The sequence below is a fragment of the Rhamphochromis longiceps genome, linkage group LG5, assembly GCF_057381845.1.
Source record: "Rhamphochromis longiceps isolate RC_006_pf linkage group LG5, R_longiceps_female_GT1.1, whole genome shotgun sequence".
Taxonomy (NCBI): domain Eukaryota; kingdom Metazoa; phylum Chordata; class Actinopteri; order Cichliformes; family Cichlidae; genus Rhamphochromis; species Rhamphochromis longiceps.
Genome location: NC_140561.1, coordinates 23550577 through 23577878, shown reverse-complemented (window position 1 = coordinate 23577878; position 27302 = coordinate 23550577). Strand labels below are relative to the sequence as shown.

At 39.8% G+C, this 27302-nt stretch overlaps 1 protein-coding gene across 1 annotated transcript in view; it reads right to left on the bottom strand.

The window, feature by feature from the left end:
* The window catches only part of LOC146670053 (uncharacterized), a 72331-nt gene that overhangs the window by 8222 nt on the left and 36807 nt on the right, over positions 1-27302 (bottom strand). Inside the window, exon 10 of the mRNA XM_085406747.1 lies at positions 16161-16439. Coding sequence (XP_085262873.1) covers positions 16161-16439 — 279 coding nt within the window. The remainder of the gene's footprint in view (positions 1-16160; positions 16440-27302) is intronic.

Here is a 27302-nt window from a genome sequence, read left to right as displayed (position 1 = left end):
ATCTCCGACAGCAAGTCTCCCAGCTCTCTTAGTTTACGACCATCTCTGTTTGGAATCTTGGGAAAGTTGTCTAATCTTTTCAAAAAGGCACCCTCGATGACCTCTGGTGCACCGTAGCACTCATTAAGCCTGTCCCACATAGCTCTGAGTCCGTTAGCTGGTTGGTTCGCATACACGGATCGTATTCGTCTGGCATGTTCAGCTGAGTCCTTACCTAGCCATTTCACGAGGAGGTCAAGCTGTTCACTTGGTGAGAGGTTGAGACCTCTGATGGCATTCATAAACGATGCTTTCCAGGCTCTGTAGCATTCGGGACGGTCGTTGAAGTGAAGGAGCCCTGTAGTCACCAGTTCACGTCGAGCCATAAATCTAACAAGGTCTGACATGTTCTGCTCCATTTCCAGTGGAGTGTACAGTGGGCCCCTTTCCCGGCATGTGGTCTCATGTGGGTGACCGGAGTTGTCTGGGGTTGTGATATACGCCGCGCCGGTGTAGCCGCTGTCCAGAGGCTGTCGTGCATAATTGACCGTTGGTTCTTGTTTAGGGGTGTAGGTCTCACTTTGATCAGCTTTGCCTGGGAAATGATCCTTTAGATTTGCTATTATGGGTGTGGTTTGGGTTTGGATGTGTGGTGTCGCAACTGGCTTGAGGCTTGGTCGAAAATGTACATCAGATCCTGGCGTAAAGATCTTGGAGTAGGAGTCTATGGTCGGTGAATGCTGAAGGAGTTTCGTCTCCGTGTTATCATTGGAGGTTTCTAGAATGGGCGTGGTTTGGCTGCCGTGTGAGGCACCCTTCACATATTCTCTTGTGCGCGTTACTGGGTCGTCAGCAGGAACATCTATCTCACTAAGACCCTCGCCATCATCTTGGATCGCTGCAGCCTCCAAAACTTCTGCTTTTGCTTCTGCAGCTGCAGCCCTTTTTTCCATGCGTACTTTATCTAATGACGCTTCAAGACGTATTTTTCGAAGCTGCATAGAAGCTTCCAGTTCCGCTTGCTGCAGCTTCAGATCGTTCTCTTTATCCACAAATGCTGCTTCAGCCTTAGCCGCCTCAGCTTCTGCACGTGCTTGTGCAGCGGCTGCCTTACTTGCAGCTGAGCTCCTGGTATGCCTGGAGGAGCCAGATATATTAGATCTGGTTTTCATTGATGCGCTGGTTCTCTGCGACATGTTGCTGTCGATTGGATTTCTTCCTACATCTGAGCTGTTTCCGGAGGATAGCTCTAATTGCTGTCCAGTTCCCCACGAGACTGGTCTTTGAGAGGCTGTCGTTTTACTGTAATGTCCTCTGCCTCTAACGCCTTGCTAGAGTCGACATTCAGACTAAACTCCTCTTCAAAATGACCACGCAGACAAGAGGGTTTGACTTCACTCCCTTTACTTAGGCCAGTTGAAGTAGGGTAAAACTGAGAAACAACATGACATGAAATGCTCTTAGAAACCATAGATGAGGAGAAATACACAATAACAGTACAATGACTTGTTTAGCCGAAAGCGTTAGCTAATTCCCTCTTTACAAACGTTTCTATTAAGCAAACACTGCAATCACATTTCTTCAAGTAGATTGTTCATTAGTAAAGATGGAACAGAATTACATACCGACAATGCCCTTAAAGACCGTCTTAAGGGAGACAAATGCCACTACAGCAGCGGACGGGAGAACGGGAGAAGTCCTTTCCCCAAACAATAACATGCGCTTTCTGATGACATCATAGAACAGAGACGGATTTGAGCACGTTACACCAGGTCATGCCAAAAGGGGGCACTAAAGAGTAACTTTCTCAGGGAAAATCTATTTAAACAGAATACGGTTACATGGTGACAGAACAGTGAATGTCCTCTATGTTGGAAAAGCGCTACACAGACAAACAGCCCTTGGCTTGTAATTCTAACTATGAGGTGTAATAAACAAGGATATGAGTCTAAATATGATTCATTGAGATCTCCTTGGCTGTTTGCTTATTTTACAAAAGATAAGACGATGAAAAAAAGCAGGCAGAGCACCTTTTCTACTCCAACTGTCTTATAGAAAGTAAGCAGCATTTAAAAATCTTTTTGAAAAGACATCTGAGCTAAATGCTACAACATAGCTTCTTTTTTTCAAATCACGAAAAAAATGACAGTAATTCTGAATGAGTCTTCTGTAAACAGTTAAGTGGCAATCCTGCATCTCTTACATAACTGTTTTACTGAGCTAATGTTGCCTGGTGACAAACATAATCACAGCGACTAAGCAAATCTGGATGGAAGGGCTTGGCAACAGAATTTGGTTGAGGGCAGAAACAATCAAACAGTAAACACAACATCCCCAGACAGATTAGGCACTCTAGGTTTGGGCCAGTAAGAGCATGTAAGTATGTCAGCATGTCTCGACCTGTAATTGTACGGTATGCTGTGCTTTGTGCCAGTGAGGGCAATTTTGAAATTACTAAAAAGCAGCACAGAGATGAGTCACTCACAATATTTAGCAAAATGTAACCAGCAGTGGATGAGATGTGACACGCACATGGATAAATGAACAGGCACAATTAAAGACATGAGCAAAGATTTAACACACTACTGTACAAAACTCTTGAGCTTCCCCTTGTTTTTCATATTTTGCTTCTAAAGAGATGGACTTATATTCTTTTTAAAGTGGTCTTGAGCAACAGTTCTCCAAGTTTTTTGGCTCAGGCTTTCCAAAGTTTTTCCTTTGAACTTTGAATGGTTTTTCACTCATTTTCAGTCCAGTTCTCGCACTTGACCATTTTTAGAGGAATGTTGTTTTTTGTTTGTGTTTTAAGACACTAAACACTGACCTATGAATCATTCAAGCATGAAACGGCACCCAATGTAAGGGATGAACCAGTGTTGCGTCTACACATAGACAGGGAACCAGTTTGGTTCAGAACCAAAGGCACTTTTTGTTACTAGCAGCCTGTTGCAAAAACACAGAACTTGTTCCATTGGGGGAAAAAGGACTGAGGTATGCCAAGTGAATAGAGCTCAGGAGAGAGTTAAAACAGTGAGCGTCTCACGCTTTCTTTAAAACACAGTGGAGGCTCTGTCATGTCTTGGGGCTGCATTTGAGCCAGTGTTGCTGGGGATGTTTTTCAGAATTGATGGAATTGTGAAAGCCGAAGAAAAAGTACAGCCAGATATTGAGCCACCATGAGATATCATCTGGAAACACCTTGGCAGTGGCCTTATTTTTCAGCATGACAATGATCACACTGTCAACGCAGTAAAAGCATGCCTGGATAGAAAAATACACAATGACACACTATCAGTCATGGATTGGCCTTCCCCAGAGTTATTGAAGCAGTGTGGGATCATGTTGACAGAGAACAGAAGAAAAGGCAGCCAACATCCAAAGAAGAGCTCTGAATGTCCTTCAAGAAGCCTGGAGAGCTATTCCCGAAGCGTACATAAAGAAATAACCAGAAAGCTCACATATGTCGATGAATTGCTTCATCTATTTCCTATACAGAGAAATGAGGGATGGCTCAAGACCAGTTTTGGGAAGGTTACTTTTAAAATGTATTCCACTACAGATTACATGCCACAAAATATATTTTGTAACGTATTCCGTTACGTTATTCAATGAGAGTAACATATTCTGAATACTCTGGCCTTGAGGCGACTTTTGTTGTGATTTGGCGCTATATGAATAAAATTGAATTGAATTCTGGATTACAATATTTTATCAAGCTTTTTACAACTGCATGAATGTACTATTGCTGTGTGATTTATTACTATTACTGAAGGTTACTCGCCATACCAATAACAACTAGATTTTTAAATCTTAATACAAAATGAGCAATAGGGTGGACATTAGGTAAGGCTGCACTTTTAGCAGCGATCTCGTGTACAAAACTATTCTGCACGTATATAAAACAGGTCCGCGGCTCCGAACCGTAGTAAATGGACGTCTGGCTAATATGTCAGGTCCCGTGTCAGGCTCGTAACTGAAAACTAGCTTTACTTTGTTGTCTGGGTCAACTTTGCCTGCGAGAGACAGAGAGAGGCTTTGAAAGGCTGCTCCAATGGAACTTATCGTTTCAGAGAAAAACACGAAAAAAGTGTACAGTTGAGTCTTAATAGCTTACTTACAACTGGGCTACACTGCCTTCATATTAAATAATTTTTTGAACAATAATTTCGTCACGTCATTATGCGGGCTGCAAGTAGGGGTGATATAGGCCACGAGATTGAGACACAGGCTTTAGAGCCTCAATGCGTGTTTTGTTTGGGTTTCCACCGGCGTGGAATTACCAAAAATAGAGAGGGCATAGCCTGATATATGAAACAGGAAAAAATTGCAGTGTAATCCATTTATTTCAACAAAGTTACTGTATTCTGAACACCACCTTTTTAAACTGTAACTGTAACAGAATACAGCTACTCCTATTTTGTATTTTAAATACGTAAGGCTGGTACATGTACTCCGTTACTCCTCAACACTGCTCAACACTTTTGCACAGTCTTTCACTCTATCATTTGCTACAATTACGATATTGCTTAAAAATATGTGACTAAATGACATGTGTTGCTGGATAAGAAAACATTTTTTAAAATTCATCACCTGTCTTTTCAGTCTTATCATCGCAAGACCTAGATGATGTAGGATAAAGAAAGGATGTGAGCGGGTGAGAACAAGAGAGACTCGAGATGACTGCAGATGACTTAATCTACTTCATTTTGGCATGTGGAGAACAGGTGTTTCAGTGGTTGAGCAAATACCTGTGAAACCAAAACACTAACTCCATTTTCATGCAACGGTGTGACGAGTGGAAGGTATTTCATGCAGGCTCCCCACATCTATGTGGGTGTTAAATAAAGAGCTGAAGTCATGGTGCCTTGTCCAGACTAGCCCCAGTCCTGCTAACTATGGTAGCTCATTACAAACTCATCCTCCTCCTTTATGAACAACCTGAACACGTTAGTGGGGTTGACCATCCAAACTTTAAGTTTAAACTGTGTCCACGATAGAAACTCAGAGACACTCTTTTTTTGTCAAATTTTTCCGATTTTTATTTTTTTAGAGGTTCAGTCCTGCAATTAATGCAGATTTCAACATTATGCACTCCACACTGTATATAAATGCCACTTGTTTTGCACATATTCAACTCTGTATATTTTATATATTTTATTATTATTATTATTTTATTTTATTTATTTATTTTTTACTATTTAATTTGTAAAAATGTGTATACACACACACACACACACACACACACACACACACACACACACACACACACACACACACACACGTAGGAAAATATTTAGTATACACATCCAGAAATGCATACACTATTATATATTGTACATATATTTATTAGTTTCAGGTTGGCCATTCTTGTATTTTGCTCGTTTGTGTTGTTGTGTTTGCACATCTCTGTTGCTTGTGGGGCTCGCACACAAGAATTTCACTCGCATGTGCTGTGCCAGTGTGCCTGCACATGTGATATGACAATAAAAGTGATTTGATTTGATTTTGATTTGATTTAAAGATGTTTGAGCTGACTTGCTCTTTAACTTGCCTCTGAACCTCGCCTCTTTTATGGTGCTTCCTAAAGCCCACTATAAAAGAGAAATAATAAATAAGCACCAATGCGAGGCTGTTTTTTAAAAAGAGGCTGTGCAGGTTTTCCCAGTTCTAAAACAACTCAAAACTTTGTCTTTCTATTATGAACCAAACGACTTTAGCTCAGAGAAGTTCCTACACGTTACAGAACTCCCATTTTAATCTCATCACTCCTCTGCTGACTCCACAGAGCTACAATATGAATAAACAAAAACATGTTGATGCAGGAACTGACAAAGACTATTAAAACGCTTAGTCTCTGATAGTCTAAGATACACATCACGAGGCACTGAGTTCAACACTGAGTGGGCGAGTAATGTTTTCTTTTGGGTAGTCAAACTAGATAAAATCTCCTGCTATTTCATGCGTCGTGTGAGATGTTGCATTTCTGCTTTCTCTCCTTCCGTCAACCTGCCTCCCCTTTCCAGATCAATACTACCCTAACCTGATATGGCTCCCTGTTTCTCAGCCAAGCCAGCTATTGGTGTCTCTCTGTGTGTGATTTTTGCACGTGTCCCCAGGCAGCGGCAACATAATACAGGCATCTAGTTTTCATGTGGAGTGGAAACCAAATCTTTATGCTCCTAAAAATAGAAAGAGCTGTTTTTCTTTCCTTTCCAGAACACATTATGTTCTCCAGTGCCCTGAGCATTACTGGGATCTTTTACAAAGTCTTTCAGGTTTGTTATGACCTGTGCTAGAAGAGTCTGAAAGTCAAAAGAAGGCAAACTAGTGCTGGTTCAAGGTGGAAAAGTTGATTCTTTCCTCTAAATGAGGTTATTAAATACACCACGACCACATGAAAAGAACAGGAAAAACATACATTAAAGTAGAAACTACAAAGTTTAAAGAAAGGAACAATAGCCCACAAAAGCTAAATGATGGGGATAAAAAGAAAATCAAATCACACTAATAATCAGCAGGTGTGGGGTGTGTATACATATCCTCATCTAAACCATTTTGTTGGCAGAAAGCCACCAAATAGCCCACCAGGTAAGACTAATGTTTGTAAGACAGCATAAAGCTCAAAGAGTAGGCAAAGGATTTTTTGTTTAAGAGACATGGCAAACTTTAACTCTATGTAAAAAGCAGGAGGACATGAGACTTTAAACATCTGTCTGTAAATCATGTTATGAGACATGTGTTTTGCTACTTATTATCACTAAATGAAAGGATTAATTTGGCTGTAGGTCAGGTGGTAGTGTGGGTCATCTACTAATTGGAGGTTGGTGGTTCGACGCCTGGCTGCTCCAGTCTTGGAGAGTGCAAAACACTGAACTCAAAGTTTTTCTGAGATGCGTTCATTGGAGTGTGAATGTTAGATAGGAAGCACTTAGACACAGAAAAAATTACCTGAATGGATGTGCATGAGGCATGCTGTATAAAGCACTCTGAGTGCTCCAGTAGAGGAGAAAAGTGCTACATAAGAAACAGCCCATTCACACTGACCTGCAGAATCCTGAATTACATTCAGTGACATATAATTCACAGTTTCTTTGAAAAAAACAAAAACAAAATCATCATCCATCCATTTTCTTCTGCTTATCCAGTTCAGAGTCATGGCAGGAGTGGAGCTGGAGCCTATCTCAGTTGTCTGAGGGCAAGAGGCGTGGTACACCTATATATATGAAACTACAGCCTGACTATTTTACGTGTCCATCAACTGCTAGTTGTTTTTAATCCTAACACGCATTTGTTCCTTATAAGCAAAGTATGACTTCTTGACTTATGGTCAAAAATGTGTTATGTAAGTCTTAGCGCCCTTGATCTTTGACCTTAAAATTCAAAAAAAGTTCATCTCTGAGTATAAGTCCACATTCCTGCCAAAACTTCTTCCACCAAAGAAGATCCTGCCAGGTGTTCCTGACATATCAGGGTGATGGACAGGACTGAAATAGATGAAGGGATGAAAGCACAACCCCAAAGCATATTGCCTTCGGACATGGGTGTTGACGGCCCCTAACCATCTCTCAGAGTAAACTGATGGCTTAACATGAACTTTTTTTTAAATGTAGGAGTCCAGAATCTAAGGGATAAGGTTCAGAGCAATACAACATATGCTAATACTTTTAACATTTTTTTAGGCAAAGAGTCAGCTAAAAAAATAAAATAGTATATTTAAGATTTTAACAAATACAAGTTTATTAATACGACACTAAACTACTGGTACCAAAAAGCAAATACTGGCCTGTATACTGACACAATATTGTTGTTAACAGACTGCAAAACATGAATACAGCCATTCCTTATCCCAAACCCAGTTTAACCTTTACAAGTGTACATCTGTTCTCTCTTAAAATCAGTTTAAATTCATTTGATTATTTCCCTGAGATACTCGAGGTAGTAAATCGAGCCTGTCATGAGCAGCTCTCAGCGACATGGCATAATTTTCATCTTATAAATCAGATTTCTTCAAGTTCCTCATTATCAAAAATACTGGAAAGAATTTAAATTCCTCAGAAAGAGAAAAATAAAGGTTTCCTTAGAGAACAGCGGTTTATGTTCGAGAGGCCATTCTTCACAGAAACTGATTAAAAATATTGTGAGAAAGTGCTCTCAGGGAATTTACAGTCCATTAACATGTTCCTTTCACATTCTCCTAATATTCCTTAGAGCTTCAGTTTAGCGTCTTTAACATCAATTCTGTGCTCATGGTCATGTGGCCGTAAATGTACAAACACAACACTGATCAAAAACTAAGAAAATGTAAAAAGAAATAGAATAAGGTTAGTTAACGAAGAGTAAAAACTAAAACTGAGACTGTCAATAGATTTTAACCATCTTATATCGGTTTCTGGACACACATTATTTTTCTGTTCCTGAACATGATCTCTCTCCAGTCTCATATGAACACATTCATGTTCACAGACACAAATTTATTTTTTTTTTACTTTTCTTACTTACTTAAAAAAGTCCATATGTTCCATGTGTTGGAGGGCGGGGGTTGGTGGTGCAGTGAATCACTTTTGCTACTCACACCAGAGATCCAAGTACAACTCAGACATGTCACCGATTTTCATAAATCATTTGTATTATTTTTTAATATGTTATTAAATCACAACAAATCACACGGAAAGATTTGGTTAGTGCAAACAACTTAGATTTAGAAAAAGCTCATCGTTTGGTCTAAAGTACTTCTTCTTTTAAAGCTCTGTTTTCTTGGTTGCCATAGCGATACACTGTCTGGACAACAAACCTCCCACAGATACAAACTATACTTACTTCCTTACATTACTTAGAAATTTGTGCCGACTGTCAGGAAAAATAAAAACAGTAGAATTCACTTCCATAAACACAAACAAACAGACTGACTATGTCATATTTTGCTATGAAGCTGAACTCGATGGACAAACACGTAGAATAAGCAGAGAAAGAAAAATGTCATACAAAGAAGAGAACAGTTAACATGATAGCCATGAAATAATGTATCCTAATGCAAAGCCAGTGTATTAAAAAATCTTCCTGGAGATACAAGAAAAGGGCTGTTATAGGCTGTTTCCAAATAAATTTAATTTTCCAAATATCTGAAAGCCAACTGCAGGCTTTAATTGACATTTTCATACTGATCTTTTTCTTTATCCATTTCATCTGTCTATTTACTTGTTATTTAGACTGTCTGATTTTAAAAGGAGGTGGAAAATATGGCACATTATATGTAAATGTGACCTGATTTCAGCACAGATAAAAATTTAAAAAATAAATTAAGAGCGAAGAGAGGAGAGAGAAAGCGTTATGGCAGCTGAGAAATGGGAGGGGGCAGACAAGAGAAAAGCAGCTAACACAGCAGACTCTGAGCCTTTGGAAGATTCAGTTTAATGCTGAATTATTCATCATCTTTCCTCCCGGTCTCCTCAAGTATTATAGTTACAAAGAAATGTAATGGTGAAAAACAGTGCTCGAAAAAAGATTTATAACGGAGTAGGACTATAGTGCCGAAATAAGTAATGTTGCCTAGTCAGTTGAATCTCCAGAGGATGGGCGGCAGTAGCTAAATTACACTTTGAACTAGCTAAGAAAGTAATACGAGCACCTTAGATTGTTTCAGGTCACATCTCTTTTCAACGACCAACGACTGAGCCTGCCTCAGACTTACTTTTTGTCCGGCTGCATTTAACATTGCATGTGCGCAGAGTCAAAGTTAAAAAAAATATTGGTCCAAGTGCTAACCCTCAGACTTCTAGTAGATACATGTATGGTCTTAATTTCACATTGCCACCCGCCTGGCAACGTGACAATACCCCATCAGGCATTTACAGATGAATGAATTCAAGCCATTTCCTTCATCTTTTTCAAACTTTGCACATGTTCCAAAGCCTTCCACGTTAAGACCTGTTAACTAAAATTGTTCTTCTTTCCATTTTCTGCATTTCTTGAGATTCTTTTCATTTGGCTTTTAACATCAGCCTCAAAAAGACTACTCTGAGTGTGACTTTGTGTGAATAAAGAAGGAAAACTTACATAAGTACTATAATTGAGTGCAAGAGTACAAGTTTGCAGCCCTGTGGAAAAACTAATACACCCTTACTGCTTCCATAGGAATTCAGAGGGTAAGTAGCAGCCAGGTGCTTCTAATCAAATTCACTTGATTAACATCATCAAGGAAGTGTGAGCACCTCTATAAAAGCTGAAGTCTGGTTAGTTTGCATTAATGTGTATGTTAACATAATGCTATCCCAAGGTCAAACGGTGCATTGCCCCTTTTAGCATGTTAAATGTTAAAGTTTGTGACAGTACAATTTGTGCAGGACAAAGCCTTTTCTCTCTAAAAAGAACATGGCAGCATGGCTTTGCTTTGCGAAGCTGCATCTGAACAAAAGACAAGAGTTGTGGAACAACGTTCTTTAGATGGACGAGATCGGAGTAGAGATGTTTGATTGTATTGCGGGCCGCATTTTTAGCAAACACCTCATATCATTTATTTGGCAAAACAGCTAAAAAAAAGGAGCAGAAATTACAGGTTATTTAGCAGTGGTTGGTATATACCACATGACCACAATGTCCATGATTTTACTGCTGGCCATCCAGACCTTGTTACATAATATACTGCCCTATTTTCTCCTTTTCGCAGTCACTGCCTATATCTTTATAACAAATCACAGGCTTAATATGGTGTGAAGACAATGACTCTGTTCTGGAAATAATTGTAACTATTTGGGAAGGCCATTTTTTCCCAGTAACACCCAGAAAAAAGTAAGAAAAAACTTACAGAAACCAAGATGCATTTCCTCTAACAATATCTAGTCCTAGAAATGACATTGCTCATGTTTCCACTAACCAAGAATGAAACAAATTTTCAAGAGAGCCGAATAGCAAACCAGATGCAGATGGTCCATCTGGTATCGGGGCTGGGGTACAGTAGGCTTGAAAGAAAAGGCTGGCACCACCCCCTGGGAGGGGTCAGCTAGCTGCCTGGCAGTTCCTGCCCAATATTAAACGCTCCCACATGGTGAACTACAGTTTGAAGCTCAAGAAAGGATAGGTGAAAGAGCCAGCGCGAACCCTTTGACAGAAACACACGGATACAAGGAGTGTTTCTGTGTCTCTGCAAGGCCATTAAGTATTTACACTTACTATGCAAGAGTAAGTGCTGCTAGCACGCATATATGAATGATGTATTTTCCTCAGAGTGCACAAGCTCGGAGCTGAAACACTGCATCGAGTACAGAGAAAGACCAAACATCTTTCTGCTGTCTCAGCTCCATCTCATTCAACTCTTTACATCTGTGTCCTCTCGGTGCCCTATTTCTTCTCTGCTGCCTCTTCCTCATTATTTTAGTCTCCTTTTTTCAACCACATGACTAGGGATGGGTATTGTTTAGGTTTTATCCGATACCAGTACCAAACCGGTACTTTTGAAACGGTGCCGGTGCTCAAACGGTGCTCGAACCGGTGCTTAAAGAATGGAGAACACACACTTTGTCTAAAAACCTCTTATGTTTAGCTGTTTTTTTGTAAAAAGATAACAATGTTAGCCTTTTCTGCAGCTATAGGGGATATATGGTATCACTATTGGCTGGAAGCAGTGCTTAATCAATGGAAAAAACACAAACTTTGTCCAAAAACCTCTCATGTTTAGCTGTTTTCCACTTTTTCCATTTTAGCCTTTTTGGCCAGGGTGAAGGGAGTATCTGCCATCAAACAAGAAGACAGCCGCATGTAACTACGATGATGTTTGCTAGTTCACCTTACATGCATTAATGTAATAACGTGGTTAGCCTACTCAATGTAAATTACACATGAACAACAGTAAGCTACTCACGCAGAGAAGAACGGCTGCTGCTGCCATCATCATCCGTCATCATTTCTGCTACACTGGCAGGGCTACGGGCCACGACTCTCCTCTTCGAGTTCTTGGGGGATGTTGCTAACTCCAGGTCCGATAACAGGCACCACACCCGCAGTAGATGTGCACGGTGTGAGGTCTCGCAGCAAGCTATCAAATATGGCGCATTTCTCGGCTTTAAAAAAAAACCCGCTATGTGTCGCCAGGTGTTTCATCAGATTCTTGGTGTTACCTTCTTTGCATAATATCAGCTTAAAGCACTTGTTGCAGGCTACTGAGTTTGCATCTTTTGCTGTGAAGTACAGCCAGACTTTGACCGCTTCGCCTTGGGCATTTGAATATGAATGAATATGAATGAATATTCTTTATTGTCATTGTCACAGGTACAATGAAATTGAAAGATGTCTCTGGTCAGTGCAACATCACAAAAGATAAATACTTAAAAACTATAATTAAATACTTAAAAACTATAATGATAGGATATAAAAGATAGAAATACATATAAAATACAGTATTCTCATACCGTAGATACACCCAAGCAATCCAGGCCTAAGGCCCCATACAGACACTCAACATACGACCTAGTTGATATATCACTCAAACAATCAATCACTCAATCAATTTGTTAGCGCATCCAACAAAACATGTCTGAAAGCATTCCAACATCAAGGGCACAAATGACAACAGGGGCAATGAAAGTCATCTACTTTTAGTAGCATTGAGACATGATATTGCAATTGGGTAGAAACTGTGTTTGAGTCTGTTAGTCCTTGTGTATGTTGTTCTATACCGTTTACCTGAAGGCAGCAGTTCGAACATGGAGTGTCCAGGGTGTGAGGTGTCCTTTATGATGTTATGGGCTCTTTTGAGGCAGCGGGAACTGTGTAGGTCTTTCAGTTTGAGGAGAGGGCAGCCGATTGTCCTTTGGGCAGCGTTGATTACTCCCTGGAGTGCTTTCCTCTGAGCCACTGTGCAGCTAGCGTACCATATGCCTATGCAGTACGTTAGTATGCTTTCGATGGAGGCTCTGTAGAAAGACACCAGCAGTCTCTGTGTGATGTTGTTCTTCCTAAGCACTCTCAGAAAGTACAGTCTCTGTTGTGTCTTTTTCAGTAGCTCAGAGGTATTCACACTCCAGGATAGGTTTCCCTCTATGCTGACTCCCAAGAAGCGGAAGTCTGCCACCCTCTCCACACAGTCGTCGCTGATGATTAGTGGTTGGATTTCTGTCTTGTGTCTTCTGTAGCTCTGCTCTAAAAGAACGTACGTACCTGGGCCCGCCTACAATCCTTGGAAAGGTAAAATGATAGGCTAAAATTCAAAGTGTATGACATCTCAGGGAAATAAAGCACCGAAATAAAGCACCGAAATGTGCGTTGCTTTTCGGTCTGGTTACTACCGTTTATGTCAGATACCGGTACCCATCCCTACACATGACAAGTTGTTTCTCTCACCTGCTGTCTTTGTACCTTGAACAATTTTATTCTGTTTAAATACTTTAAAACTCTTTTTTTTGTGCCACAGGCAGAAAGAAAGTTTCTTGTTTCTGTATTTTTGTCTTGCTGTGTTGTGTTCCTATCAAATTAAACAGAGCTACAGGCATTTCATTTAATACTGTTTAAGTTCGCCTGCAAAAAGTTTCAAGTGAAAATTATAGCTAAACTTTTTGCAGAGCCTTAAATTGTTTCTGACATTTATTCCCTGTGGCCTTTCAGTGTCCATCACTAATCGCATTTGTGTAGTTAAAAAAAAAAAAGACAACAAAAAAAGGACATATATTGATAACAAACAGAGCTTGCGGAGTTTAAATTGGTTACTCCTCTTTGTCAGCTCTTCCTTAGTGATCTATTTTTAGTCCTCCAGGCTCCGGTCTGGCCTTCACCAGATACAGAAAAACCTACAGTGGGGCAAAAAAGTATTTAGTCAGCCACCGATTGTGCAAGTTCCCCCACTTAAAATGATGACAGAGGTCAGTAATTTGCACCAGAGGTACACTTCAACTGTGAGAGACAGAATGTGAAAAAAAAAATCCATGAATCCACATGGTAGGATTTGTAAAGAATTTATTCGTAAATCAGGGTGGAAAATAAGTATTTGGTCAATAACAAAAATACAACTCAATACTTTGTAACATAACCTTTGTTGGCAATAACAGAGGTCAAACGTTTACTATAGGTCTTTACCAGGTTTGCACACACAGTAGCTGGTATTTTGGCCCATTCCTCCATGCAGATCTTCTCGAGAGCAGTGATGTTTTGGGGCTGTCGCCGAGCAACACGGACTTTCAACTCCCGCCACAGATTTTCTATGGGGTTGAGGTCTGGAGACTGGCTAGGCCACTCCAGGACTTTCAAATGCTTCTTACGGAGCCACTCCTTTGTTGCCCGGGCGGTGTGTTTTGGATCATTGTCATGTTGGAAGACCCAGCCTCGTTTCATCTTCAAAGTTCTCACTGATGGAAGGAAGTTTTGGCTCAAAATCTCACGATACATGGCCCCATTCATTCTGTCCTTAACACGGATCAGTCGTCCTGTCCCCTTGGCAGAAAAACAGCCCCATAGCATGATGTTTCCACCCCCATGCTTCACAGTAGGTATGGTGTTCTTGGGATGCAACTCAGTATTCTTCTTCCTCCAAACACGACGAGTTGAGTTTATACCAAAAAGTTCTACTTTGGTTTCATCTGACCACATGACATTCTCCCAATCCTCTGCTGTATCATCCATGTGCTCTCTGGCAAACTTCAGACGGGCCTGGACATGCACTGGCTTCAGCAGCGGAACACGTCTGGCACTGCGGGATTTGATTCCCTGCTGTTGTAGTGTGTTACTGATGGTGACCTTTGTTACTTTGGTCCCAGCTCTCTGCAGGTCATTCACCAGGTCCCCCCGTGTGGTTCTGGGATCTTTGCTCACCGTTTTCATGATCATTTTGACCCCACGGGATGAGATCTTGCGTGGAGCCCCAGATCGAGGGAGATTATCAGTGGTCTTGTATGTCTTCCATTTTCTGATGATTACTCCCACAGTTGATTTTTTCACACCAAGCTGCTTGCCTATTGTAGATTCACTCTTCCCAGTCTGGTGCAGGTCTACAATACTTTTCCTGGTGTCCTTCGAAAGCTCTTTGGTCTTGGCCATGGCGGAGTTTGGAGTCTGACTGTTTGAGGCTGTGGACAGGTGTCTTTTATACAGATGATGAGTTCAAACAGGTGCCATTCATACAGGTAACGAGTGGGGGACAGAAAAGCCTCTTACAGAAGACGTTACAGGTCTGTGAGAGCCAGAGATTTTCCTTGTTTGAGGTGACCAAATACTTATTTTCCACCCTAATTTACGAATAAATTGTTTACAAATCCTACCATGTGAATTCATGGAATTTTTTTTCACATTCTGTCTCTCACAGTTGAAGTGTACCTCTGGTGCAAATTACTGACCTCTGTCATCATTTTAAGTGGGGGAATTTGCACAATCGGTGGCTGACTAAATACTTTTTTGCCCCACTGTATGGTGTCTAAAAGGTAAATGGACAGGTTCTTGTATATTGCTTTTCTACTCTATTTTACTCTTTATAAATATATGTCTCACCCACTCACACACATATTCATACAAGCACTTTCTTCTACGTCTAAGTGCTTTCTGTGTAACGTGTACACACACACACACACACACACACACACACACACACACACACACTCCAATCATCGCATCAGGAGCAGCTCGGGTATCAGTATTATGTTCAAGATACTGTACTTTGGCAAGCAGACCGCAGCACCCAGGAATCAAAGGGAAGCCAGGAATTGCATATATAACCCTTGTATTAAAAAAAGGGCTTATATATAGAGGAAATTGATGGCAATGACCAAATGAATATAAAGGACAGATTTCACAAACAAACCAGAGCTTACTCACATCACAGAGACACAGTTTTTCTCAGCTGCCAGACTTTAGCCATACAGCAAGTTTCTTTTTTTTAAGCTTTTGCTTTGGAGGATGCTAAGTACAATTACATTTTGGAGCCCAATCTTAAACAGCTAATGCACAGATCCCCAGTCACCTTCTGTAGAGAATAACTGCTAAAATACTGAAACATAACAATAAATGTGAGGAATAAAACTAAACATAACTGCACAGCATTAGAAAACCAAACAACACTGTGAGGTTGTGGTGGGTTTTTTATGCTTCTTTAATGTCTCTGTACTGCAGGCTGTAAAGTAAATGATGCTTTTGTTCTGAAGAGTGTGAGTAGGAGGCACAAAGTACAGTACACTCTGTCATGAAAGACCAGGACTACTTCTGCTTACCTGAGTGAGAATATCCAGTTGGCCTATAATGTGTTCCAGGGTGTTGGCTAGACCAGGTGGGACCCCTCCATCTGAAGCATGGGACTGTGCTTGACCCTGGGGTGAATGCTGCGGTAAACTCTGTGTTTGTGTCTGATGGGCAGTGGAGGAACTGATGCTGAGGCTTCCATTGGCATGGGAATGAGATGCTCTGCTCTGGATGCCAATCTGTCTGTAGCTCTGAGTGTGGGCAGCAGTTTGAGAGTCCTGCCTTTTAAAATGCTGAGCTGGATCAGAGGTCTGGAAACAAAGAGGACAGTGAGAGCTGTTAGAAACTTTGATATCTTGGATGTGTCCCTGTTGGGAAAGGGAGAATCTTTTCTGTTGTAGATTGTGCAATCTTTTAAAAAAGTTTAAATTACTTCGTGAAAACAAAATTGCTGCTCTGGTTGGCAGAAAAAAGTTTTAAATTAGAGACAATCGATGAATCGCCTACATCAAGTGGCAACAGCGGTAATATTAAATATTACATTTCCTGACAAAAATAAATCAACAAATATTTATATCAATGCAGGCTGAGTTTTTGCTCAATGTTGGATATTTGTCATGCATATTTACAGTAAAAGGGACCTCCCACAAAAAACACCACCTTATCTATACCTTTATGAAAACTGTTCTTGAGCTGAAATGAAGGCTACATGAAGTTTGGACGTCTATACCCATTGACTCTGCAGAAAGTTTGTGACCTCCGCGCACTATGCACCTCAGCATCTGCTGACCCCACTGCTGTTGTTCGCAATAGCTTCCACTCTGTTATAATACTAGGGTATTTCAAGATGGGACTTGTCGCATAAGTGGCATTCTATCACGATGCCACGCTGGAATTCCCTGATCCCCTAAGAGCGACCCATTCATTCACAAATGTTTGTAGAAGCAGTCTGCATGGCTAGGTGCTTGATTGTATACAGCTGTGGCCATGGAAGCGATTGAAACCACTGAATTCAACGATTTGGATGTATCTGTGAATACCTTTGGCAACATAGTGTAATTAAATAAACAAACAAACAAACACCCAATGACTAGACCCCTCATCGTCCCCCTAGTTGACTGGCAAAATCTTTGGTCATGGGCAGACTTAGAGCTCATTTGGAGCTTAAAGGGCTTAAACATTACAGTCTGAATGGAAACCAGTGTTGACTCACTGCTTCACACACACACACGCACGCACACACACACGTGCACACACACACGCCCACACACACAAAAGCTAAGTCTGTCGGCCTGCGTTGTGATTAATTCAATGAGGTACAAACACATGAAGCTCGGTGACCACATCTCTCCATCACCATGTCTACATGACTAAATTTGTCCACACATGTATACGTTTCATTATATTTCTGTCTGCCTTTGCAGACCTCTGACTGATTGCGTACACGTGTGTGTGTCTGTGTTTATGTATATATTGTGTCACCTGTCCTCCATCCCAGTGAGAGAGACAAAAAGTGTTTACCTCATCACACATGCAGACTGAAGCCTATTCACATTCAGCTCAAAATGTCAAACTGTGTTGTTCCTAAATGAGTGGAGCTGTCAGCGATTGCTTGGCTCATCACATCTGCCACAGACGTAGCTTATAAGAACAGCTAGAATAAAATGAGCATGGGTTCCCTGCAGTCATGTACAAAGAGTCCAGGAGATGATCCTTGAGTGAGTATGACACATGGACAGACAGGTCCATGTGTCATACTCACAATATCAGAAACATCATGCAAAGTTACTGTTGAAAAAGTGGCAGTGAGAGAAACTGTATAAAAGTCAGTAAAATATGATACAGGTAGCCCACGGATAGTGCGCCGCAAGATAAAACAATATGTAGAAGCTGTTACAGGCTGAGATTTTAAATTGCAGAAGAAGAACCCTCATCAACAATATTAACAGTTAATTGTAGCTTGTTTATACATAGGATATTTGATTTAGTCATTTTTAAAATGACTTAGCGCCTGTTAATCATATAGTTTGACAAATTTGCACTTTTTCCAGCTTGTTTCACCACCTGATGGGATTCACCAACATTTTTCGATAAATCTGCCGCCATGCAGCCGCGGCTCTCTGAACTGTTCAGTGTGTGGGCAGAGAGCAGAGCAGCAGCACATTCGGCATCATAAAAAAAACAGAGAGAAGCATGAATGAGCTGCAAATGTGTCTTTTTGATTAATCACTAATCTTGATAGATGGGTGTAGTAGATTAAGTGCATTCCAGGGTTTATATCCTATCTGTCCTTCCACAGGCTGCATGGAAGTATCACTGTATTTTCATAAGTTTTAAAGCTTATGTATGCATGTGGGCGGCAATGCTATTGCTAAAACTATAAATCAGTCTGCTAACTCAACATGCTCTTCATCTAACGAGAAATCGGGGAAAACCCCATTATTGCAAATGTACATGCAAGTACATGTAAATGTGTGCATAAACATGGTAACCATCCTCCTAATGAATCACCTGGAGTGGAAAAACCAACAGTGGAAAATTTCCTGAGGCCAAATTAAACTGTTAGTCTGACACAGCCAGCCATCAATATACCTCACAAGCTGCATAGAAAAAAAATACACACACCTCTCTCTCGCTCACATACTCACATACATACATACATACTCACATACTTACATACATGTGTGTATATATATTTTATTATTTAACTCCCTGTAACATGTCTAAATAGTATATTTTACCATTGCAATGCTTTGGTTTTTTTTTACCTGCCACTCCAAGACGTCTCTGGATCGCTTTACAAGTGCTTCAACTTTAGCTGCTGCGCATTTGACAAAATAAGTGAGCAAAGGTGCTAATTTGTGCTAAATGGCGACCCATAAAATGTTTCCCCCTGTGGCACAATGTTTATATGAAAATCAGTCTACAAAAGTGCAATTTTCCTCATTTGCAAGTCCTGTGACTTTGACTATGACCTAATCAAACACACCTTAAGCCGTAGTAAGTGAAAAAGTTGAATATATATTTTTAACTTTTGTTCATTTTGTTAGCTATCCCTGCTGCCACTGGGTAATAAGCAGCAACCTGAACAAGTCGGCAGTCCATCTCAGAGCTAACACACAGAGACAATCAAAAATTCACACTCACGGCCAATTTAGAATCACCAATTCACCTAACAAGCGACGTCTGTGGCCTGGGGGAGGAAACCTGTGTAGGCACCGTGCCTGCACCAGTTTAGAGCTCGACACCTACTTGCTGTGAGGCGACAGTCCTAACCACTGCACCGCCACACCGCAACTGATTAAATTTAACTGGCTGAAGCATGATAGTCGTTATAATTTTGCAAGCTGGCGAAACAATGAAAGGAAATTGTTTCGTGGAAGGAAAAGCACAGACGTAAACAATCTAAATCAGTGATGGCTTCATTTCCTTTAGCCGATTCATTGTTATGGTCTTGTTATTGTACATGATAAAATATATCATTATTATTGCCAGTGACTCCTGCTGTATCTATAATATTTAAGCATTTGCTATTAAAAAAGTCATGTATAAAAACTCTCTGTAGTCCCAATGCTATATTTTTGACACTTTGAATTACTGCTAATCTTTATATGGTCCATAGAGAATAAGAGGACTGGCAAGTACTTTTGAACAGAAATGATAGAGGTAAGCGGTGCATTTATACTTATTTCAGGTACCTTATCAGTTGTGACGTGTCCATGACAGACAGGTCAAGGGGTATAAAGTTGATAGAAGCTACTTTTAGCCATAAAATATAATGGTTATAAGCTCATTACCTTAAAAGCGGTTGGTCCTGTCAGTCTAATGCTAAAGTTAGCTCAAACAGCTATAGTGTCAGCAGCAGCATTGTGGGTCACCAGTTTAATGTCAAAACACTTTCAGGCACAACTTATCTTTTCTTATAATAGATCTTTATTATGTTGTTCATGATAGTAATAAACCTGTATCCAAGTATGCCACTAGAGTGATATCAATAAACTTCATTTAAATCATTTATAAAAGACTCATATTACACTCAGATATTTGATTCATATCACACTCAAACAGAAATGTAGAGAACAAACTGGAAAATTGGTTTTAAACTGCAAAATGCTGTCACTCCTTAACAAATCTATGAGTTCCCACAGTCTAATTAGGGATCATTTCTATTCTCACTTTAAATTAATCACAGTCATTCAGGCAATGATTCTCTTTTACACTAGTCCTAGCGCAGATGGCACAGCTGGTGATAATGGCTCTTGTTGCTCTGCCATTGCATACAGTGTAAAGCATCAGCATCATCTCCTCACTGATCAAATAAGAGAGGCTGGTAGGTGTGTGGGTGTCACAAGATAACCGTAACACATAGACAAACATTTTCACCAGCTGCTGATATCTCAGTTAATTAGAGGGAAGCGAACCTTTTACGAGAAACTGCTAGTGATGCTTTTTGATGAATGAAGCCTGAAGTTACTCGGCCTCGATTGTGCCTCTCGACTCCACTACAGGCTCAAAAGGGGAGGCTGTTTCTCACTCTCATTTTTTATCTGTCCTTGACTGGCTCTCTCATCCTTTTCTTTTATTTTACTGTTTTTTTCTGCTTTCATCACCCCCCAAGCTCTCCAAAAGGTGTCTCTTAATGCCTCTCAAATTTTCTCTTTTCAATATAATCTTGCTTGTTTTCTTCTCCAGTGTCTGCGGCTTGTCTCGTTCTCTCCCGTGCTTGTCCTGCTTTCCCACTTTCTGTACCTTCCAGCTCTTCCTCTCCCTGCTCTTCCTCACTGATGTTCTCTCGCTCCACTAGACCATTAGGTTCTCTTCAACTCCACTTCTATGCGGTCTTTGACAGTCCTTTGTCACACCCTCCTGCCTTTCTTTTTAGCTCCTAATGTCAAATGTATTCAGCTCACACTGTTGGAACAATATCGCCGGCCTTATCTTAAAGATTCACACACATAAATGCAAACAGAGCCATGCATCTGAAACATCTGTGATTGATGGGGGTTTATTTGCACTACAAAGTAAAGGTGATTCAGCGATAATGGTAATAGAATGATCGAGGAAATTAAAGTTCAGTTAGTGCAGTCTCTGAACACCCATCCCACACACACACATTCCACTCCACGTCCTAAAGCTGAGCCACACAGTGTAGTGGTTTGTGTGTGTGTGTGTTGGGCTGTGAAGGAAAGCCTGCTGTGAGTTTGCAGCTCGTCTGTCTGCACACGTGAGCACGAGAGAGACCCAGATGTGAAGCTAGAGACAGAAAGTGGGGGAAGGGGTGGAGGGTAGATAGAAGGATTAAGGCGGATGTGATCAGAGAGCGCTGATCTGCCTGTCAGCAATGGATGTTACTGGCACACACACACACACACACACACACACACACACACACACACACACACACACACACACACACACACACACACACGTTAATGCATCTATGGCCACACCACAAACCAACAGCAAATTCAGATTTGCTTAGCTGTGTTGAGCAGAGACAACCTGAATCACACACACTTTCAGTCTTTAGCCAGAGAGACCTCATCTTGCAGCTGGCTTACTGTGTTTAACAAATAGGCCTACATGTTTCTGGTACAGTTCCCATCACTGGCAAATTATCACGAAGCTTCACATTCCAAGTATGTTAAAGGATAAGCATATCAAATTTGCTTCTCATGAAATCCCTGTGAATTTGATTCTGAGAGAGTAATGGGTATGGGTGGCCTTTGCCCCTGTATGAATAAACAGAGCATTACTGTCTCATTAGTCACTTTCTTCCTGGTGCGATGAATTTCTGCCAAAGGCATTATTGTGTAATAGCGGATGATCAGCAGAGGAAGAAGGGTGGATTTAACACCTGTTTGTTATTAGATGATTTAAACACAACCATCTCATAATTATCTCATCATTTCTAAAAATGTTAAATGTTGTACTGATGAATTATTAGCAAATAACTGTACACGGTAAATGCATATCCACTTGCTATTAGGAGTAAAAGTGGGCAACCTGGTACTAGCAAATAAGTACTGGCATCATCAGTGTTATCCAGGTCACGTTAGAGTCCCTTTTCAAAATAGAAGATGTAGTTGGTCGCCAATTTATGAAGTGTAACTAGCTTCGTTTACACAATTTTTTTTCACACATCCATTCTGTCAATGAGTGTATGGAAAATTAAAATAAGTAAATCAAAAATAACAGTACACAAAATACAAAAAGTTCCTTCAATTTCAAGTAGCTTTAGCCAGGGATACTTAAAGTGTGTGCAAAATACCATAAAAAACATAATTGTGCTAATAGCCCACAAAAAAATATTGTGGCCAAAATATAAGCAAACTAGATATTAGGGCTGCCACAAACGATTATTTTGATAATCGTTTGTGGATTAGTCGACTAATCAGATCATGCATCCATTGGACGTAAAACGTACAGCTTATTGCACCGCATGCATCTGCTCTTATATAACTATCATTAGCTTACAGCTTTAAGTGTTTAAGGTATGTGCTAACTAAAAATAAAGACAAGACGATAGTTTATTAAATTTTAATGAAATTTGAAGATTGTTTCGGTGGAGTTTAATAAACTCAGGCGTCTGCTCCTTGCTATTTAAAATATAACAGGACACCGTAGTAAATTCTCAAGCATCTCACACTTCTGATAATCAGTTGTCTGCTTGACGTTTATTCATCTGTGGAAAAACTATAACTTTAATCTCAGCCAAACCGATTTACTCAGGAACAAATAAAATACTGAAAAAAGCTAAACAATAACATTTTGAAGTTATCTAAGTGACTTATATATCATGTTTAACCTGAGTAGTGAAAGACGGCGGTGGGTTTGAAAACGATTTGCCGGGAGTCCGGTGTTCTCACAGGCTCTAGTGAGCCTTGAACCCCGGCTAGCTATCGAGCTAGTGGGTAACAGGCGTTCCCGAAAACGTTGGAGCGCTTTTGAAAAAATGTGGTGTCTTGATAAACTGAGCAGATATTTGAAGTTTACACAGCTACATTCTCGCCTTAAAATATGTTAAATGTTTATTTTGTGACCCAGAAAGAATAATAAGAGTAATATTAAAACTAACTAGCTGCCGCCATTGTTGGAAACTGAGCAGGGCCGCGCTATGACTTCTGGGATAGGTTGGGCCATGAAGTATACACCCGACCCATCCATCAAATCTGGGGAAATGAAGGGCGCATTTGTCGGAGTCTTCGATTTTTGGACAGTCTTTGTCGTGTCGCTGCAACGTAATCTGCCTACAAATGCGGGCATAGGAGGATGCGGTTCCTGAATTTGGAAACAGCTATGATATCGGACACTGCTTCTTCTTCTTCGCGGTTTAACGGCAGCTGGCATCCTTGTACATGCAGTGCTGCCATCTTCTGTTTCAGTCCGTTATTACACTCTTAAATCCTACTACTTATTCCTGCGTCTTTTGGGATCTTACAAAGCTTCAAATGACACGTCGACTATTAAATTAGTCGTTGACGATTTTGATAGTCGACGTAATCGTGACTAGTCGACTAATCGTGGCAGCCCTACTAGATATTCATTTGAAATGCTTAAATGTCTAAAGGGCATCACACAGCGAGCATGTTGTGAAAAAGTGATGATGAGCATCAGTAACACAGCATCATTATATCTTAGAAACTATGATCCTCCTAAATGTGGTATGTATTGTCAACATATAGAAAGTATTGTAAAAAAAAAGATTTAATATATCATGTGGCGCCCTCTTTAGGACTGATCTGAAAGTGATAATAACGCCACAGAGCTATTTAAAATGGTTTCTTTTGTTTGTTTTGAAAAACTTGATATTTGAAACTTGAGGGTTATTACTAACATTCACACTAAACAACAAATTTTACGTGACAATTAAATGAAAATGACAATGAATAATTTTAGTAGAATACTAGTAAATTAATATGGGTTAAAACTGGGCAAATAACAATAGCCCGAACTTTGCGGTTGTTTATGTGTGTGTGTGTGTTTGGTAAATGGTAAATGGTCTGTATTTGTATAGCGCTTTACACAGTGTGTAAGTAACTACTGCAGATTAAGTGAGCTGCCTTGGGGGAAATTTGTATTATCTGAGTGCTTCTTGTTAACTATGTTACAAAGGTATGTTCCTCTCATACCTTTGGAGTCAGGGGTTAATATACTTCGATGACTACTCTTTTTGACATATGCTTTAGCATATGCATGCTTCTACATTCGACTCTATATTCTAATGATATACAGGTTTTTGATATTAACTGTAAACGGGCTCACATTTTCTTCATTTTTTTAATTAGCCTGCAGTAGGATGTTTGGGCAGCAGTGTTCTGCAACGTCTGTGGTTTCTCCTTTCAGCCAAACAGCATCCTGTTTACTATATTTTGTTTCTCTGTACATAAGTCAATTTATAAAAGCACCATATTAGAGCATTTCTATGATTCCTCAATCCCTTTAAACTCATAAAGCCTTTGAATACCCTTTCTAAGAGATACAAACTATCAAATTCAGGCGAGCAGTTGACATTTCTCTCTCCTCTGCTTCCTCTCAGGCAACACGTGTGAGAGACTTGTGGCAGTATAAGAGAGATAAAAGGGCTTGTATTAATAATAAATTATGAACGGCTAAATTATACATGAAAAGGAAAATCTAGGAAGCTTGCACTTCCAGGTGCAGCTCCCAGCATTACTTAAACTGTAACAGTTGGTAACTGGCAGGATCTATTACTGTTGTGTTTAATGACTTGAAGTGAAAAACTGTAAAGAGATGCTAAATAACAGGTCTCCACGTGAGGGCGACATGTTTAATTCATGCCAGAAAAAGGTCAAACTCCACGTGTCTCTATTACGTCCATCAGTCAAATCAGACTTGTAGTCTAATCATTACAACCAGAATGATTGTGAAAAACCTAATGAACCTCAGATGGATTTATTCATTCATTTATTTATTTATTTATCTGATTGTCAAAGTAATACCTGCCATCTCTATCAGGATTATGTAATCTGGGGATACGTTGTACACAGTTTCTAATGGAAAAACAAACAAAAAAGAAAGGGAAACAAACAAGAAGAAAGGAACAAAACTGTATATTATGCTATATTTTCACTTTTAACTTTCATCCTATACACAAAAACCACACAAGTAGATTTAGAAATTAAGTTTAAAAATCTGTGTCTCAGTATCACAGGTATGTGACACAGCCGTACAATGATCACAATATTTCAAGGAAATGTGTGATAATGAAATTTATGGTGATATAGAAAATACTGAAGAACATTTTATCTGTGATTGAAGCTTGCAGGCAACGGCATTTATTAGTGCAAATAAGATGAAGGGCATTTTCAATCCATCTTTTCCAATGAGCTACTGTCACTGACGACAGACTACTTAATTCAAAGTGTGAATATATCGCCAGCAGTAGCAACAACAGCAGCAGCAATGGCAGTGACACAGCAGAAGTCACATGTAAGCATAAAAGTAGCCTTGGTAGCGTTTTCCATGAAAATTCTAAGTAAACGCACAACACGACTGTCATAAAACTGAAATTCAAAAACATTATCTACCTTTGTTTTTTCACTAGCTGTCTAAAGCCCTGCCTTTTCACCATGTAACCACATCAGAAATGTCCTTCCTGTCGTGTGGACTGCAATTAGCAAGAGCTCCACCAATGAGTCATTTGTTTACTTCTTGGTTACACAAAAGTACCAGCTACTAGTTATCTCATCCTTGCGTGTCTTCATGTCTTGGTTTTACTCGATGGTGTGTTTTTACCCCAAGTGGAAAAAACAGTTTTGTAGTTTCCACCTTCAGCAAGAACAATTTTTTCCCCATATTTTTGCAAAACATTGTGCTTCATTAAATAGTTCCCATTTTACTAAATCGTCAGGAGGCTGACAAGCAACTCTCTCTGTCAGACATGTTTGGGCATGTGCCGTTGTTGCATGTGCTTGGGAAAGTAAACAATGGTTTTGCCATATCATTGATATGGCAAATATCATATAATCATGTAAAAATGTAGAATCATACTATTGTGGACAACCCTATTGGTAAGCATACTTATGTAGTACGCACTGAAAAGGACATCCATCTTAACTGCCCATTCAATCTCGGATTGTCCAATTGTGCACCTTCAAACACATTAGCAAGTTTTTTTTATGCTATATTTATGTGCAAATACTTTCAACAAAGACTAGTGCTATATTCTCAGAGCCAGCTGTTAAAATGTTTGATGTGCTTTCATTGGACGATATCTCAAAGCTGGTGCCAAACTAAAACACAACATGTTAAAGGAGTCTCCAGCTAAACTACTATAAGGCATGTTATCTAAAAACAGCTTGTTTCATATTTCTATATGTTTGGTCTAATAATAACTTCACACATTCAGCTACTGCTTCACTGGAGATCTAGGATTAAGAAAAAAAGGATAAATTACAAATACTAGCTTTTTACATCCTTTTAAATTTATTATTATAAATTTATTTTTTATACTGAAAAGGGTAGCAGGTAGCACACACTCCAAATACATTTACTAGATTTAGAGATCGCAGTGCATCTTCTGTTGACCAAGTTGTTTTTATTTATTGTGGAAACAGTGGGAACTTCAAGTCCATGCAGACCAAGGTGTTTAAATGAGATTAAAACTGGGGTCTCCTTTTCATATTTGTTGTCATTTTATCTATTTTCAATGTTCTGATACTGAAATTACTAGTAATTTATGTTTTTGTATGACTCAGAGGAATAATTATGAAATTATTTTGCTGGGAGTGAGTCGATATAGACATTTTTCTTTTTAAATGAGAACAAGACCTGGATACAGATCCCTCATTTATTTGTTTTTGTTTTAACAGATGATTGGAGGTTGATGAAATGGATCAAAAACCTCCTGTGGATGATTCGGGATAAACTGACAAGGCAACAATCAAACAGTCTGACAAAGCTCTCTGGGTGGCTTTAGAATCTGGATTTTCCAAAACATAAAAAACAAATTTGTCAAACACAATACAAATATAAGGATCATTAATCTCACATGTAACCTGTGAATCCATGTGGGGTTTTTTAAGAAGAGAGAGAGCCAGTGCAAACATCACAACTGAACCACAGCTGGTTCTTAATCAAGCAGATGTGAAGAGCTGCTTTTCCATTAGTGCTCAAACTTCAGACAGCTGTATTTGAAAAATCATATTTCC